Source organism: Numenius arquata, chromosome 2 (assembly GCF_964106895.1).
Source record: "Numenius arquata chromosome 2, bNumArq3.hap1.1, whole genome shotgun sequence".
Taxonomy (NCBI): domain Eukaryota; kingdom Metazoa; phylum Chordata; class Aves; order Charadriiformes; family Scolopacidae; genus Numenius; species Numenius arquata.
This window is the reverse complement of record NC_133577.1, coordinates 24,297,124-24,311,668: the sequence shown is the minus strand read 5'-3', so window position 1 is coordinate 24,311,668 and position 14,545 is coordinate 24,297,124. Positions and strand designations below refer to the sequence as shown.

At 37.1% G+C, this 14,545-nt stretch overlaps 1 protein-coding gene across 1 annotated transcript in view; it reads left to right on the top strand.

The window, feature by feature from the left end:
- LYST (lysosomal trafficking regulator) overlaps positions 1 to 14,545 on the top strand; it is a 68,545-nt gene that overhangs the window by 46,060 nt on the left and 7,940 nt on the right. Inside the window, exons 31-46 of the mRNA XM_074161898.1 lie at positions 315 to 391; positions 1,323 to 1,511; positions 2,257 to 2,402; positions 2,477 to 2,573; positions 3,219 to 3,280; positions 3,628 to 3,683; positions 4,693 to 4,845; positions 5,179 to 5,423; positions 6,164 to 6,230; positions 7,130 to 7,286; positions 7,681 to 7,821; positions 8,224 to 8,441; positions 9,759 to 9,989; positions 10,689 to 10,878; positions 11,788 to 11,924; positions 12,665 to 12,763. Coding sequence (XP_074017999.1) covers positions 315 to 391; positions 1,323 to 1,511; positions 2,257 to 2,402; positions 2,477 to 2,573; positions 3,219 to 3,280; positions 3,628 to 3,683; positions 4,693 to 4,845; positions 5,179 to 5,423; positions 6,164 to 6,230; positions 7,130 to 7,286; positions 7,681 to 7,821; positions 8,224 to 8,441; positions 9,759 to 9,989; positions 10,689 to 10,878; positions 11,788 to 11,924; positions 12,665 to 12,763 — 2,265 coding nt within the window. The remainder of the gene's footprint in view (positions 1 to 314; positions 392 to 1,322; positions 1,512 to 2,256; positions 2,403 to 2,476; positions 2,574 to 3,218; positions 3,281 to 3,627; positions 3,684 to 4,692; positions 4,846 to 5,178; positions 5,424 to 6,163; positions 6,231 to 7,129; positions 7,287 to 7,680; positions 7,822 to 8,223; positions 8,442 to 9,758; positions 9,990 to 10,688; positions 10,879 to 11,787; positions 11,925 to 12,664; positions 12,764 to 14,545) is intronic.

Below are 14,545 nucleotides of genomic sequence, written 5' to 3'. Positions count from 1 at the left end.
CAAGCTCACATGTTAATGTTTCTTGGTTAAGCATATTACTTACCCCAGAAAAAGTGAGAGCTCATAATAAGTTACTAGTATCTTTCACTGCCAGGGAAAACATAATTTTTATGGTTCCTTGCAAAATAATAACAAATTTAAATATAATAAAACTGCAGTAACTGAAATGAAGTCACGATGGTTTTAAATACTGTGAAGATACCGGTTGAACAGTTTTTGTCAGTCTTCCCTCTTTAAATTGGCATACCCTTTAGCCTCTCCTTCATTATTTTGTCCATCTGAAAAAAAAAGTAATGTATAAAACTTCCATTCAGGATCAGAAGAAATATGAGATGGAAGAAGGTGTAAATAAAGCTGCCTGGGAGAAGACAATGGCTAATAATCGGCAAAAGTAAGTGCCTTCCAAAAGGGGCTACAAGAACTCTGTAAGAATGTTCTCTGTTCAACACACCCCATTGCAAAGTTGCCTTTATGATTATTTTAGATATTTTTTTCACACTAACAGCACTGCTACGTTTCAGGTTTTTATTTTACTGTTATAAAACCAGCTTGATTATAGGTATATGCATTTTGATAGGTTGTATAATAAATGGCATTGTGTCAACTTCAGACTACTAAGTAATTTTTTGCATATCTGGCACTCCACCCTTAGTTTTACAGCTGTTGTATCTGTCCAGTTGCCTCTCTTCTTGCTGTGATCTGTGCAATTAAATGTAAGGCAAATGTCCCTGCAACTAACCCTGATTTTTCAATGTATAAAATATCATATTCAGTATTTGACCACTTTCGTGAGCTACAGACACTGCTACTAATTGGAGTAATGTAAATTTAGGTAGCTTGTGGTAGGTTAAGAGGTTCTTTCCATTAATTTAAATTTCAGGCTCTGCCATAAAAATCAAATGTGAGATGCACACACAACATACTTCAATGCAGGCAACTCTAGTAGCTGTAAAGGTCAGCTTAGTCAAGTCTGTCTCGATAAGACTTTACTATGTTGAATAACTTAAAGATTTCAGCATTGGTAAATTGCTGTTCCTAAAATTTTTATTGTAATGAGTATACGTTAATTAGTGAAGCATGCTAATATCTGCTGATCTGCTGACTGTCTTGTCTTTGGACGCAAGTTACAGCTTTTTTGAAGGCTCGGAAGCAGAAGGTATTCATGAGTCTTGTGAAAATCTTGTAGTCTAAGTGACTTTGCATCTGCTGTAACAAGAACTATGAATATCTACTGCCAAACTGATTGTATTTTTTACATGGTTTTGGTGTCTTCCCCTTTCAGTGTGTTTATTTGACGTTTTAAAATACAACTCTTTCCTCAGTCTCTTTCAACGTCTGGATACAAAATCTAAAGACATTTCTAAAATAGCTGGAGACATCACACAAGCTGTGTCTCTGTCACAAGGAATGGAGAGGAAGAAAGTAATCCAGCACATCAGAGGGATGTATAAGGCAGAGCTAAGTGCCAGCAGACATTGGCAGGAGCTTGTTCAGCAGCTTACCCATGATCGGTAAGTTGTTCTCACATCTCAGTGGAAAAGTGAGAGAGAGACTCGATGCCTGACGTGCTTTTCATTTTACTTAGAGGCACGTGAAATGTTGATGATATAAAAATTAGAATTACTTACTTTGCTAGTCATCTGATGGTTAAAGACTTGTAAAATACTTGATTTATTCTCCTTTTTTTTTTTTAGGATTAATAGCCCAGTAGTATTTCTATGCCATTTAGACTGGGTTTTTTTGTCAGATACATTTTGCTGTGCCTAATACAATGAAGGATGTAAAATTTTTAATATCTTGCATTACACTGATGGAGTAACAAAACATTTTTTGCGTAGATGTTATTCACATTAGCATCCAGATACTGTTTGCTAATCTGCATAGAGCAAAAGATGTTAAGTCTTGACAAGAAACCAAACCAGAGTATTTTTTTCCACTGCAGAACTAGTATTATATCATGTTTGCAGCAGCTGAGTTTTCAAAATATAGTATTGGGTGCATTGTATTGCTGTCTTCATCAGAATTAGTAACATCAAGAGCAGTCTTACAGTAGCTCATGAGTAGTCAGTCAGTGGGGTAGCTCATGAAAATAAACTATAGAATTCGGTCTTGTGATACTTTTTCAGAAATAATTTCCCAGTGTACTACTGTGAAACTTCTGCCTTTCTACTAGTTAAATACTATTCATACTAGAATGAATAAGCATATATACTGCCTCTGCTGCCAAACTCTAACATACTTTGATTTTTTTTCCAGAGCACTCTGGTATGACCCAGTCTATTACCCAACTTCTTGGCAACTGGATCCAACAGAGGGCCCAAACAGAGAGAGGCGCCGCTTGCAGAGGTGCTACCTGACTATTCCAAACAAGTACCTTCTCCCAGACAGGCAGAAACAGGAAGGTAATTATAACATCTGAGAATGTATCTGAATTGTAATGACTGCAAGTGCCTTATTACTTGTGGGGTTTTTATAGGTGTGATAAAAACTCCATTATCTTATCTATTTGAAGACAAAACACATTCTTCTCACTCTTCTACTGTAAAGGACAAAGCTGCAAGTGAACATATAAGGTAAGGTTTGGGTAACATTTACCTTCCTTTCCCACCTTCTCCCATTCCAAAGAAACAGTCCTCCTCAGTTTTTTTTATCAAAATAAACATTAAAAAAAAACCCAATCAAGTGACATGAGACAAATGTCAAAAATGGTAAGTTTTTTGATATATTCATAAGCAAAAGATTAGAGCTCCCAACATATACATTTTATGAGTCTTAATACAGTCTATCTCCATGACTTCAAAAATCAGTAAAAGCAAATACCATCTGGTATGATGTGGGGATGTCACTTAGATAGCTAAGACAGGCAGTGCTACTAGATCTGGTAGGTCATTACATCAGTGTTCAAAAGCAAATTGTGTTTCCATCCTCTCTACTTTTACCATTGACTCAACTTTGCTGTTGTGTCAATTTACCACCTATTGCTAGCACTAATACTACCTAAAATAACTCCAAAGAACACACAGAAATAAACACAAATACACTAATGGGCAAGTCTTGGAAGTTGAGGTTCTGTTTTCTTTCCCTCCTTGGGATTTGAACCATTAGAGTCATAGTGTTGAAAAGTCTTTCATCAACTGTAGCCTGTGAGGCTGTTAGTTTTAGGTATATGCCAAAAGGTGCATAAATCCATAAGAAATAATACACTTTAAATATTACAGAGTAAATCGAAGATGTATAAGTGTAGCACCTTCTAGAGAGACTGCTGGTGAGCTGTTGCTAGGTAAGTAGAATTTTCAGTCCTCAAGTATCCTTTTTGTCTAAGATTCTGCTGTATATATAAACCGGGCTGATTTTTTTTAAGTAATTGAGCTGTTGCCTGACTTCTTATGGATTATATAGATCAGTTTTGCATTTCTTCCCTGCTGTTAGCATGAGTGCAGTTAAGTTTTAAAATTGCAGACCACTTGCTAAAAGACGTAGAAAGCTAAATTCTGTTTCTGTCAAGTACTGTCCTGCCCAGGTACTGTTCTTAGTATTCTTAATACATGGGCACTGTTCATATAACATTAAGATGCATTATACAAAGAATAATATCATGTACCTGTTTGCAACTATTCTTTCCTGCAGGAAAATGTGGCATGTATTTTGTTGAAGACAATGCTTCAGACACAATTGAAAATTCGGTAAGCATGAGAGCATATTGTCCATCTTAAATTTTTCCAAACTATGACCACGAGTAGCTTTTGTCTACTGTCACTGAGATTGCTGGAGTACTATAGTTAGATGTCTCTGGTCAAGGCCAGCCAAACTGATTAATTTTGTTTCAGTGATGCTTCTGTTGTCCCTGGCTGTGGAATCAGTGGTGATAGCAAAAAAACAAGAAAGATGTGGGCCTGGGGCTGGGAAGGAATGAGGAGGGGGCGATGTGGGGAAGCTTCTGTGCCTTCCTGTCCATTGCTCTGAATTCATCGGTGTACATGTGCAGAGCTTGCTTTGGTCTGCACCTGAGATGACTTGCCTTACTGGAAGTTGGAGCACTAGGAAGTACAGAAACTCACAAGTGTATGAATTGTGCTGCACTCTACAGCATCTAGTTCTTGAATTTTCCATTACATAGGATATTCCAGCTCCCCCCTCAGCCTGTATGAGAGAAGACTGTTTCATGGAGGAAACTGGAACTGACCTAATCCTTCTGATATACAAAGGCTCTGTTGTATTAAGTTTATACATACAACAGATGTTTTAAAAAAAAATAAAAATCAAGACATGGGTTATACTATTGAAAGTAAACTACTTTCAGGGAGCTCTTCCTTGCCCCCACTAAGTACACAGCTCCTATGGTTCAAGAGGTTACCAGACATTTTGCTGCTTTGTCCTTCATAGAACTGTCAGATTTATGGATTCGTGGCAAAGCTTTGCTCGATCTGGTTGGTTGTCCAATATTTTATTTTAAGAGCCACTGAAAGCATGGCATGGCGTGCTAGTGTTGGATAGGGAACTGGAGCAGCTGAGGATTGTGCATGATCTTCTGCCTTGAAGAGTGAAGGATGGGAAAAGAAGAAAATCACAACAATGTCTTAAAGCATCACTGCAAAATTATATGCTGCATGATTATAAACTGGCCCCATTGAAGGGTTTCTTGTTTGGAAAATCTACTATTTAAAATAACTTTTTCAATTGCGAATTCTGCAGAGTTTTCATGGAGAAACTGAACCAGCATCATTTTCTTGGACCTATGAGGAAATTAAGGAAGTTCATAAGCGCTGGTGGCAGTTAAGAGATAATGCTGTGGAAATATTTCTAACAAATGGCAGAACTTTACTCTTGGCTTTTGATAATACAAAGGTAATGTGGCACTGGTGGATAATAATACATCAAAGTATTTTGCTGTGTCTTCATAATATGTACATTCATGTATTAGTTCTTAAGAAGACATGTTGCATGGACTAATTAAATCCTGCTTAATACCTTTGAAAAAACTTAGCTCGGCTGGACTTCTAGACAAACACAGTCATGTTGTAAAACACATCTCTGATGTATCAAGACATTAAAGAATCTTAGTAATACTAAATAATATTCCAATTCAGCAGAAATTTGTAAAATGAGAGAAACTTGATAAGTCTTGGTAGTTTGAAGTTTTTTAACTTATATGATTAAATCTATGGTGTTTTCTTCTAGGTCCGTGATGATGTGTACCACAACATCTTAACTAACAATTTGCCTAACCTTTTGGAATATGGAAACATTACTGCTTTGACCCACCTGTGGTGCACAGGACAGATTACTAACTTTGAATATCTGACTCATTTAAACAAACATGCGGGCCGTTCCTTCAATGATCTCATGCAATATCCAGTATTTCCTTTTATACTTTCTGACTACACCAATGAAACGCTGGACCTAAATGATCCATCAGTATATAGGTAATATAAAATGCTTGGAACTGGTTATTTCCAAATACTTGAACTGATTGTCCAGTATAGCTCTTTAACTTCATTGCACTAAACTGCACACATACATGAATGGAACTATTCAGGGACAAGCTTCATCCATAATAACTTGGGCTTTTTACAATAAGCGGCTTCACTTTGGGCATTTAAATCAACCGTGTAGTATTGAGTGTTTATATTCAAAGGATGCTATGAATTGGACTTGTATACTGTCTTAATATGATATAGATAGTCCACTGATTTAAATAAAAGCTATATGTTAAAATTCATGTGATTTAAGACTTCCAGGCCAATTACCAACAACTAAACAGAAAAGGAAATAATATTGTAAATTATTTGGCCAGTTACAAAATCGTTATCTTAATTGTGAATAGATTCAAGTGAATTGTCCCACCCTAGTAAACTTGTGTTAAGCCAATTTAACATTTGTGTGCACAAAGTCTTTGCCTTTATATGATGCCTCTGATTTGACAGAGGCGCTTTGCATTTGCTTGGCTGCTACTGTGCTATAGGGTCACCTGTGGATCCAAGTTTGCCTTTAGCACTAACTAAAAGTGGCCTTTTTATTTTCTGGAGTCTCTTGCAAAGTGCTATTAAGTTTTGCTTTACCTTTTTATGATACTAAATGTGTTATTCTTAATAATGCGTTATTGAATGGTGTGAACCAACATCTTTATAAAAATGACAAGATATCAGTACTACTTCTGTTACAGAAATCTGGTCAAACCAATAGCTGTGCAATCTAAAGAAAAAGAGGATCGTTATGTGGATACTTATAAGGTAATTTGGATAACTTCTGCTTCTTGCCTTTTTCCTGTGTAAAAATGAAATGGATGCTTTAATATTTTTAACATATGTTGATGGGGGGAAAAGAAACCATAAATCCAGTATTTTATGCCTATGGATTTCTCACTTCCAGTATGCTACATTTCTTGGGAATTGTTTTATAACATGCTTGGAACCTGTGTTTGTTTGTTCCTGTACCTGAAGTCATTAATCAATTTAGTCTTTCCATGTGATACTGCTGAGGACACTAAATGGATATCGTCTTACATGTGAACATAGACGTATTTAAAGATTCCTAAAGATCAGGGAGATAGCTTAGTGCTGTTTATTTGAAATTATTTTAGTGAAACTTGTGGCTATTCTTGTTGTTTGATAACAGAAAAGCTCTTTTCCCTCAAGTACTCTATTTTAACATACCCTACTATTATTACAATGCTCTTTGATTTTTGTTCTTTAGAGTATTTTGAAGGGTGTAAAAAATAACATGCTGGGGACAGAAAGTATCTGTAGCTGGACCTTTAAGCTTATGTCTATATCATGGTCTAGTGTATTATTTGCAGGTTATTTTTTTCCACTTAGTATTGAAAAACCTGTGTAATGGCTCTCTGGTGTTAGAAAACAAGAGGCGGGGGAGGAAAATCAAAAGTAATAAATAATGGAGAACAGATCATTTAAACTGGCTTAAGACTTTGATACCTAACTGGATTGTGAAAGCAATCACATCTTTAGACACTTAAAATGTATTGGATTCCAAATCACTTTTACATGTATGTTCCTCTAGAAGTTTGTTTTATTCCTAAACAAATTAGGCAAGCTCTTATTTTTGTTATATGAATACAGTCTAAGTAGGAGGCTGTGATTGTTATATTTTTTTTCCCCTACTACTTTTCTAGTATTTGGAAGAAGAGTACCGTAAAGGAGCACGAGAAGATGATCCCATGCCCCCTGTACAACCATATCACTACGGATCTCATTATTCTAACAGTGGAACTGTGCTTCATTTCCTAGTTAGGCTGCCACCTTTTACTAAAATGTTTTTAGCCTATCAAGGTAAGGTTGCTTTTGCTTGCACTTCTCTTTCATATCTGGACCTTGTCCCAGTGATCCAGGAATGCTGTACGTTACTGTTTAGCATAGTTTATCAATTCTAAGTAGCTGAGCTCAGTAAAATTAAATCTGGTATGCTTTCACAGTAAACCCATTCTGAAATTATCAATCTAGGCCATAAAGCTGTACATGTTATATTTTTACCTTAGTGTATGTTTGTAGAATATAAAGGTGACCTATATTTGACTTGCAGTCCATGTGTAACACATAGTAATTGATACAGAAGAATTCTAAATATTCTCAGCTCACTGGAGAGCAGTTAGCTTGCAGTTGCAGATGTGCAACTGTTATCGTGTCCATCATTGATATAACAAATTCAGTTTGGATTTCTTTACAGATCAGAGTTTTGACATCCCGGACAGAACTTTTCACTCTACCAATACAACCTGGCGACTCTCTTCATATGAATCGATGACTGATGTAAAGGAACTTATCCCAGAATTTTTCTACCTTCCCGACTTTCTAGTTAACAGAGAAGGTATACTAAGAGGATACCAAAACTATGTACCCAAAACAGCTGTATGGTTGAGCCTGTGGGTTGAAACTGAGAACATTTATAGCTCTTGACTGAATATGCTAAGCGGTAAATGTATGGGAGAAACTTGCAGGATATGCTACAAAAGCTGTTATCTAGGATTTAAGAGAAGTTTTTCTCATAACTATCTCAGAGGTGCAAAGGAGTTTCCTGTTTGATTTTTTTTCCATTTGATTCAGTATGTACAGCTCAAATGTGTTGGGGGCATGGGGAAGGTTGTTAATGGTGCTGCTTTGTTGATCAGCAATCAGTGTGCTTAATAGTTAGCTTTCATAGAACCCTGTAAAGACCTTTTTGAAATTACTGTCAGCTAAAATGTTGGAACGCTTACTCCCCTGTTTCTAGGTTTTGATTTTGGAGTACGTCAAAATGGTGACAGAGTTAACCATGTCAATCTTCCACCCTGGGCTCGTAATGATCCTCGTCTATTCATCCTGATTCATCGTCAGGCTTTGGAGTCTGACCATGTTTCCCAGACAATCTGTCACTGGATTGACTTGGTGTTTGGTTATAAGCAAAAAGGCAAGGCCTCTGTTCAGGCTATTAATGTCTTCCATCCTGCAGTAAGTATTTGTTAAGCACTGTGTGTGTGTGTTGTACTTAGGAACTTAATGGGGGAAAGTTCCTCTTACAGGCTTGGAAAACATCCAGCATTGAAGCAAGATCCCTTGCTCCCTGAAACGTAGAAGAGTAAGAAAAGGCTTTAACCATATCAGTGCAGAACTGCGAAGATCCCAGGGACTGTTGTGAATTCACACTTGGTGAATTTGCTTTCGTCTTTCTTTCCTTGAGATAGCTATGGGGGGGATCAGGTACAGAGGTTAGACTTTCTGCGTAGTTTTTTGCAGTGGTATACAGGTATTCTGTTTGTACCTGCTCCTATCTCATTCAAACATGTAGCTTTTGATACAATTAAAATAGTTTTGTTTTTCCTGAGCTCACTATTTGTGTTCTTCCTTTGATGTACCTCTTGGTTTCTCCCTCTAATGAGCACTTTCTCCTCCAGTAAATTCAATTTCAAATAAGTCTTCATTTAATGTAAAGAATTCCAGAGTTTCATTACTTAATTTTAACATGAATATCTTAGACTGTATTCTTTAGCTTCAATCCTTACTATCAAGGTTTGCTCATCCAGGCAGTCCTGGTTTCAAATGCATTCAAATGTGTTCTTTGTGTCTAGTGTTCATTCTGTAGCTGGAAGAGGTAATAACAGTAGTGTTTGGCAGTGGTGCCTTTTTCTTTTCAAGTAGCCATCCAAATGCTTTACCTTTTTTGTGCTTAAATACTGATTTAGTTATTACCTTTAACTTCAAATATTAAGTTTGTGGGAGCATGTTTGTTTCTTAAAGTGAAAAGTCAAGGCCTTTGTTAGTGTGACTGAGGAAGAGTGTGTGGTACACAATTAGAGATGTGAAAAAGATAAGCAGAGGAAAGAAAAGAATTTCCGCTCTCCTGAAATATGAAGGTTCTTCCTCCCACCCCACCCCACACTACAGCTTTAATCCATTAATTAAAAAGAGGTACAGAAAACAAACTTTTTCAATTGTTTGTTAATCATCAGCAAATAATCTGGTTTTGTACAGATTAGTAAAGGTCTACTAAGAAAACCTCTTTGACAGAAGTTAGTCACGGAATGTGTGTAGGAGCAGTTCACGTGATAAATCTTAGTGGTAGTTATCTCCAATAAAGAAGTGGTGATAAGGTTACTGTTCTCAGTGGCTCTTCAGTCAGCAGAGCCATTGTGGGATGGCTTCTGATCCAAGTCTTAGCCAAACAACTGAAGAGCCTGCCTCTAAATTTGTGTGCATGTGTTGAGAAATCTTTCCCAAAGACAAACTGGACAAGCTTATTCTTGCCTCTCCTGTTTTTTTCCTCTCTAGACCTATTTTGGCATGGATGTTTCCGCTGTTGAGGATCCTGTTCAGAGAAGAGCCCTTGAAACAATGATAAAAACATATGGGCAAACACCTCGCCAGCTGTTCCATGCAGCTCATGTGAGCAGACCTGGATCCAGGCTTATCATGGAAGGAGAACTTCCTGCTGCCATGGGATTACTAGTGCAGTTTGCTTTCAGAGAAACCAGAGAACACACTAAAGAAATAATATATCCAGTATGTCATTTTGATTTGCAAGATGGTTTGATTAGCATTCATATGCTGCAATTACTGTATCCTTATGTTTACAGTTTCCTTCCTAAAACTGCAATTTACTACCCATGTTGTACTGTAAAGAAAATACACAAAACTAGTGAAGTGATAGTGAAAATTATTTTATGCGTTTGTGATATATTTTGTGTCAACCAAGATAAATTCAGATCTTAGTTTATAGCAAATAGGTGTTGGAAAACATTTCACTTAGAGTTTTATACTTTCAATAATGAATTCTGGGACCTGTGTGCAAACCCATAGTAGGTAAACACATACTGTGTTTTCTTCCATCCTCAACTTTTTCATTGTCTGTGGGACAGTTCAGCTTTCTCCACTTCAAACACTTGCTTTCCCTAAAGTCCAGTGAGAAACTAAATCCTTGCATTTAAAGAAATTGGTAGCTTTCACTGCACTACATGAGCTGCCAACTTGCTATCTCAGCTTTTAAAGAAGTGGGAGAACTCCCTTAAAGCTAATAGTGTAGCTGATGATAGTACAGTGATGCATATTTGTCTCTCTAGTATCTTTAGAATACTTCAGCAGTCCTTACTGTGTGATTGCTTATGGGGATGTGATATGAATGATTCTCCCTTACTAATGAAACAATATTTTTCGAAAAACTTTTTACCCCCTTTGAATATGAATTGTATTTGTTTGTTTTAGAGTCCACTACCATGGATCAAAGGCTTGAAGTGGGGAGAATATGTTGGTTCCCCAAGTGCTCCAGATCCTGTTGTCTGCTTTAGCCAACCACATGGAGAAAGGTTTGGCTCTCTCCAGGCTTTGCCAACTAAAGCTATCTGCGGTTTGTCCCGCAAGTTTTGCCTTTTGATGATATATAGCAAGGAGCAAGGTATAAATTTGTGCTTTTTCTCTACACACACAATACATGTGAAAATGAGCCATAAAAAATTTAAATCTGATGCTATTATTATTCTCCAGCAAACTTCCCAAATTTAATTACTTTTGCCGAAGACTGATTTATAAATCCAGTAACAGCTTCCGCATGGGTAGCTTTCCTGGAGGCTGGATTTTACTTGTAATTTTCAAAACTACGTAGAGGCGTCCTGTAATTAAGTTGCTATTTTTCATTGAAGTGACTGAAGCATGAGGATTTAACTTTAGAACTTGCCAGCAGATTCAGTCGAAGAAGAACTGAAGAACAGTTGAACAGAACATGTTGCAACAGAAAGGAGAATTAAAGGAATGGGTTTTAGAGGCAGAGAATGAGGAAAGTTATCAATAAAAAGCAGAGGTGAAGGATTTTCTGCTTTCAGATAAAATCCCTGGAGGGATTCTTACTGAAAATGTACAAACAGGTTCTTATACTCTTCTTTTGTTTTCTAGGTAAAAAAACCTAGTGAAGGTTTTTTTAAAAATTAAAGGCTTCACATTTAGTCAACAAAAATAAGTAACATTCTCCTTGAAACTATGAACAATCATTTCTCTAGCTGGGAAGTATTGTCAGCTTCTTCCCCTTTTCTCCACTCCAAATAGGTGCAATGTTTCTTCAAAAAAGCTTTGTCCAGGTTGCAAACTGTCTTTGGAGAACACGGAATGTTTACATAGTCTCTGAAAACTGTTTGTTTATAGCACATTACAGATAAAGCCATAGCCTAACAGAAAATATCCTATTTTGAAACTTTGGAGTTGTTTATATTCTAGCTTGTGGTAAAACATGGATCTGAGGATTTTATTGTTGATTATCAAAGTGATCAACTCTTTGGTTGCGTATGGGACACAGTATTATGTCTTCTTTCAGGTGTGAGAAGCATGCACAGTACTGATATTCAGTGGTCGGCTATCCTGAGCTGGGGATATGCCGATAACATTTTACGACTGAAAAGCAAACAGAGTGAACCTCCAGTAAACTTTATACAGAGTTCACAGTTCCATCAGGTAAAAATCAGTCTGTTGGTCTCCAATTTAATATTGCTGGTTTAAGTGATGCCCTGACTTGGCAGTAGATACTCTTGCTTTCGTTTTTCTTGGAGATGAGCATCCAAACCGAACTGGTGTTAATCTTTTGATTCTCCTTTGGAACGTGTCCCTCATTGCTCCAGTGTATCTTGCTCCTGCATGTGTTCCTGTACTAGGTAAAGATCCCTTCGGAACGCATTTGATTTTTGTAGCTTTTTCCTCCTATGCAATATTGGTGTGGATTTATAAAAAGTTTACCTCTGGGCCAAGAAAAATGAACACAAGAAAAAACTATGATGCCTCACATCAGAAGCAGAACTCCATTGTAGTTTAGGATTCCTCTGAAAAAGATTGTCCAAAAGATTGTTTGGGAACACTACATAATCTCAGTTATGCTCCAATGGTTGGTGAGATTCTACCAAAATGATTTTGGCTGATGATTTGGCTGTAGATCTAGAAGTGACAGCAGTGACTGTTCTTTAGCTGTGAATTCTAAGCTACACTGTTTCCCTCTTTACTGTAGTTTCTGACGTAATAGCTGCTTTAAGTCAGATTTGCTATATTTTAACTCTTGGATTTCTTTAGCTTAGGTATTTTACATAGCTTTTCCTAGGATAACCAATGAAGAATCAGTTTGACCGAATGCTATGACATAATGAAAATAGCAGTTAGAATAGTTTCTGTTCTAAATTTTTCTGGCTTTGGTTTGTCTTTCCAAGGTAACAAGTTGTGCTTGGGTGCCAGACAGTTGTCAGCTGTTCACAGGTAGTAAATCCGGTGTCATCACAGCATATATGAACAGATTCACTAGCAATACGGTAAGTTCCACTGGACAGGACTTATATTTAAGGATTTAGCTGTATTCACTATTACAGTCTTTTTTTTTAAACACGAAAAGTGAGGAAAGAGGAATACGTTATATTCAGGACAATTGCTAAAAAGATCAAGTGACTGTTTATTTTTGAAGTATCCTCTTTAACATTTTAAAATAGATTTATCAGCACATTTATTTGTGGGTTTTTCTTAAGCTGTTGTTCACATACTGCTAGCTTTTAGTCAGCCCTCATCATCTGGGTGCACAACTGATTACACATAGAGCACTGACTGTATTCAGGCTAGGGCTTGGAATTGAAGCTCTCTGGCACAATGAAGCTCCCTACATTAAGGAGTAACTTTTTCTGTGAAGGAGACAGAACCTTTCAAAGCCTTAACTGAAATTGTGGAATGCGTTTCCCCAAAGCAAATAACCTTTCAAATGCAGAAGGCACTTATACTGCAGAGAGCTGGGATGAAATCTCTGACAGCGTATATAATAACCACTAAGCCTCTTCACTTTATCATATTCCCCAAGGGGAAAAGCTGTGAGGACAAAAGTAACTCGCATTACTTAATGCATTAGTGAAAGATACTGAGATACTGGTAGAAATTGCCCTGACACTGTGTGGTTATAGGCATGGTATGAAAACACAAATAGAACTCCAAATTCATCTTGTGGTTTGGACTGAGTTTTTGAGCTTCTGTTTGACCTTCTCCAGCAGTAACTTACATTCTTCATAGTTTTAACAAAGGGTTTGTAACTTCCTTGATAGGTCATTTCAGGTGTGTCTACAGGATTACCCCTAGCACCAACTAAACTGATTTCTCAAATTTAGCTTGCTACAGATACAGGTATTGGCAAACACATTTGTAGTATTGTACTTGATGGTCTTGAATCCTGATACAAATGTGGGCTAGAAGGAACCTTGGTATGATCTGCTATGCCTATCCCGTTTCCAGTTTTCAACAGTGGCAAACAGCAGATGCTTAGACTGGGAAGAACACAAACATACAGTAGTTTCTTCCTTGGCTTTCTTACAGTTTCTGATGATCTGCCACTAGGACTTCCTGAGCTCAGTAGCACTTTGAGTTTAAAAAATGAAGTAGAACTTGAAGCCTGCAAGCTTCAATCAGTTGGATCTGAAGTCAGGCACCTTAACAGCTCACCAGAATAGTGAGGTTGTAAATAACCTGTTCTGAGACTTGAATTCCAGTTAAATTTTTTTGAGGTACTAAAACAGAAATTTAATATACCTGGCTTCTGCAATGCTAAAAAGAAACTCTAGTAGTGGGGTTGTGATTTTTAGTTTGCTGTATTTCCTAGAAACAAGAGGTTTGGTGTTTTGGTTTTTTTTCAGCGGCACAGATGTTGTCTTTGAGACCATCTTTGCTGAATTTCTCAGCACTGACAGTTTTACATGCCCCAGGCAGACTGACCTTGCGCCAATTTTGTAGCTCCTGTTGTTGAGTCAGTTACCCAAGTCAGAGCTGCAGGGAATGCAAATGTGCTTCCTAGCATCTGTTCTGTATGCATCTTGTCAGCTGTTCTGTGATAAAGTGAACAGTTTGTTATAATGCTGTACTTGAAATATGAATAGTTTGCCCTGTTTCACATTTATATAAATTCAGTGCATAGGCATAAAACAGATAGCGTGTTGTTAATTGGATATGGGAATTCAAAGGCATGCTGTCAGAATTCAAAAATACCTCAGTGTTGTACTTCAGATGCGCTGTTTTTCCTAGCCTTTGTATAAGATGATTAAAAAAAACTAATGAAGTACTGC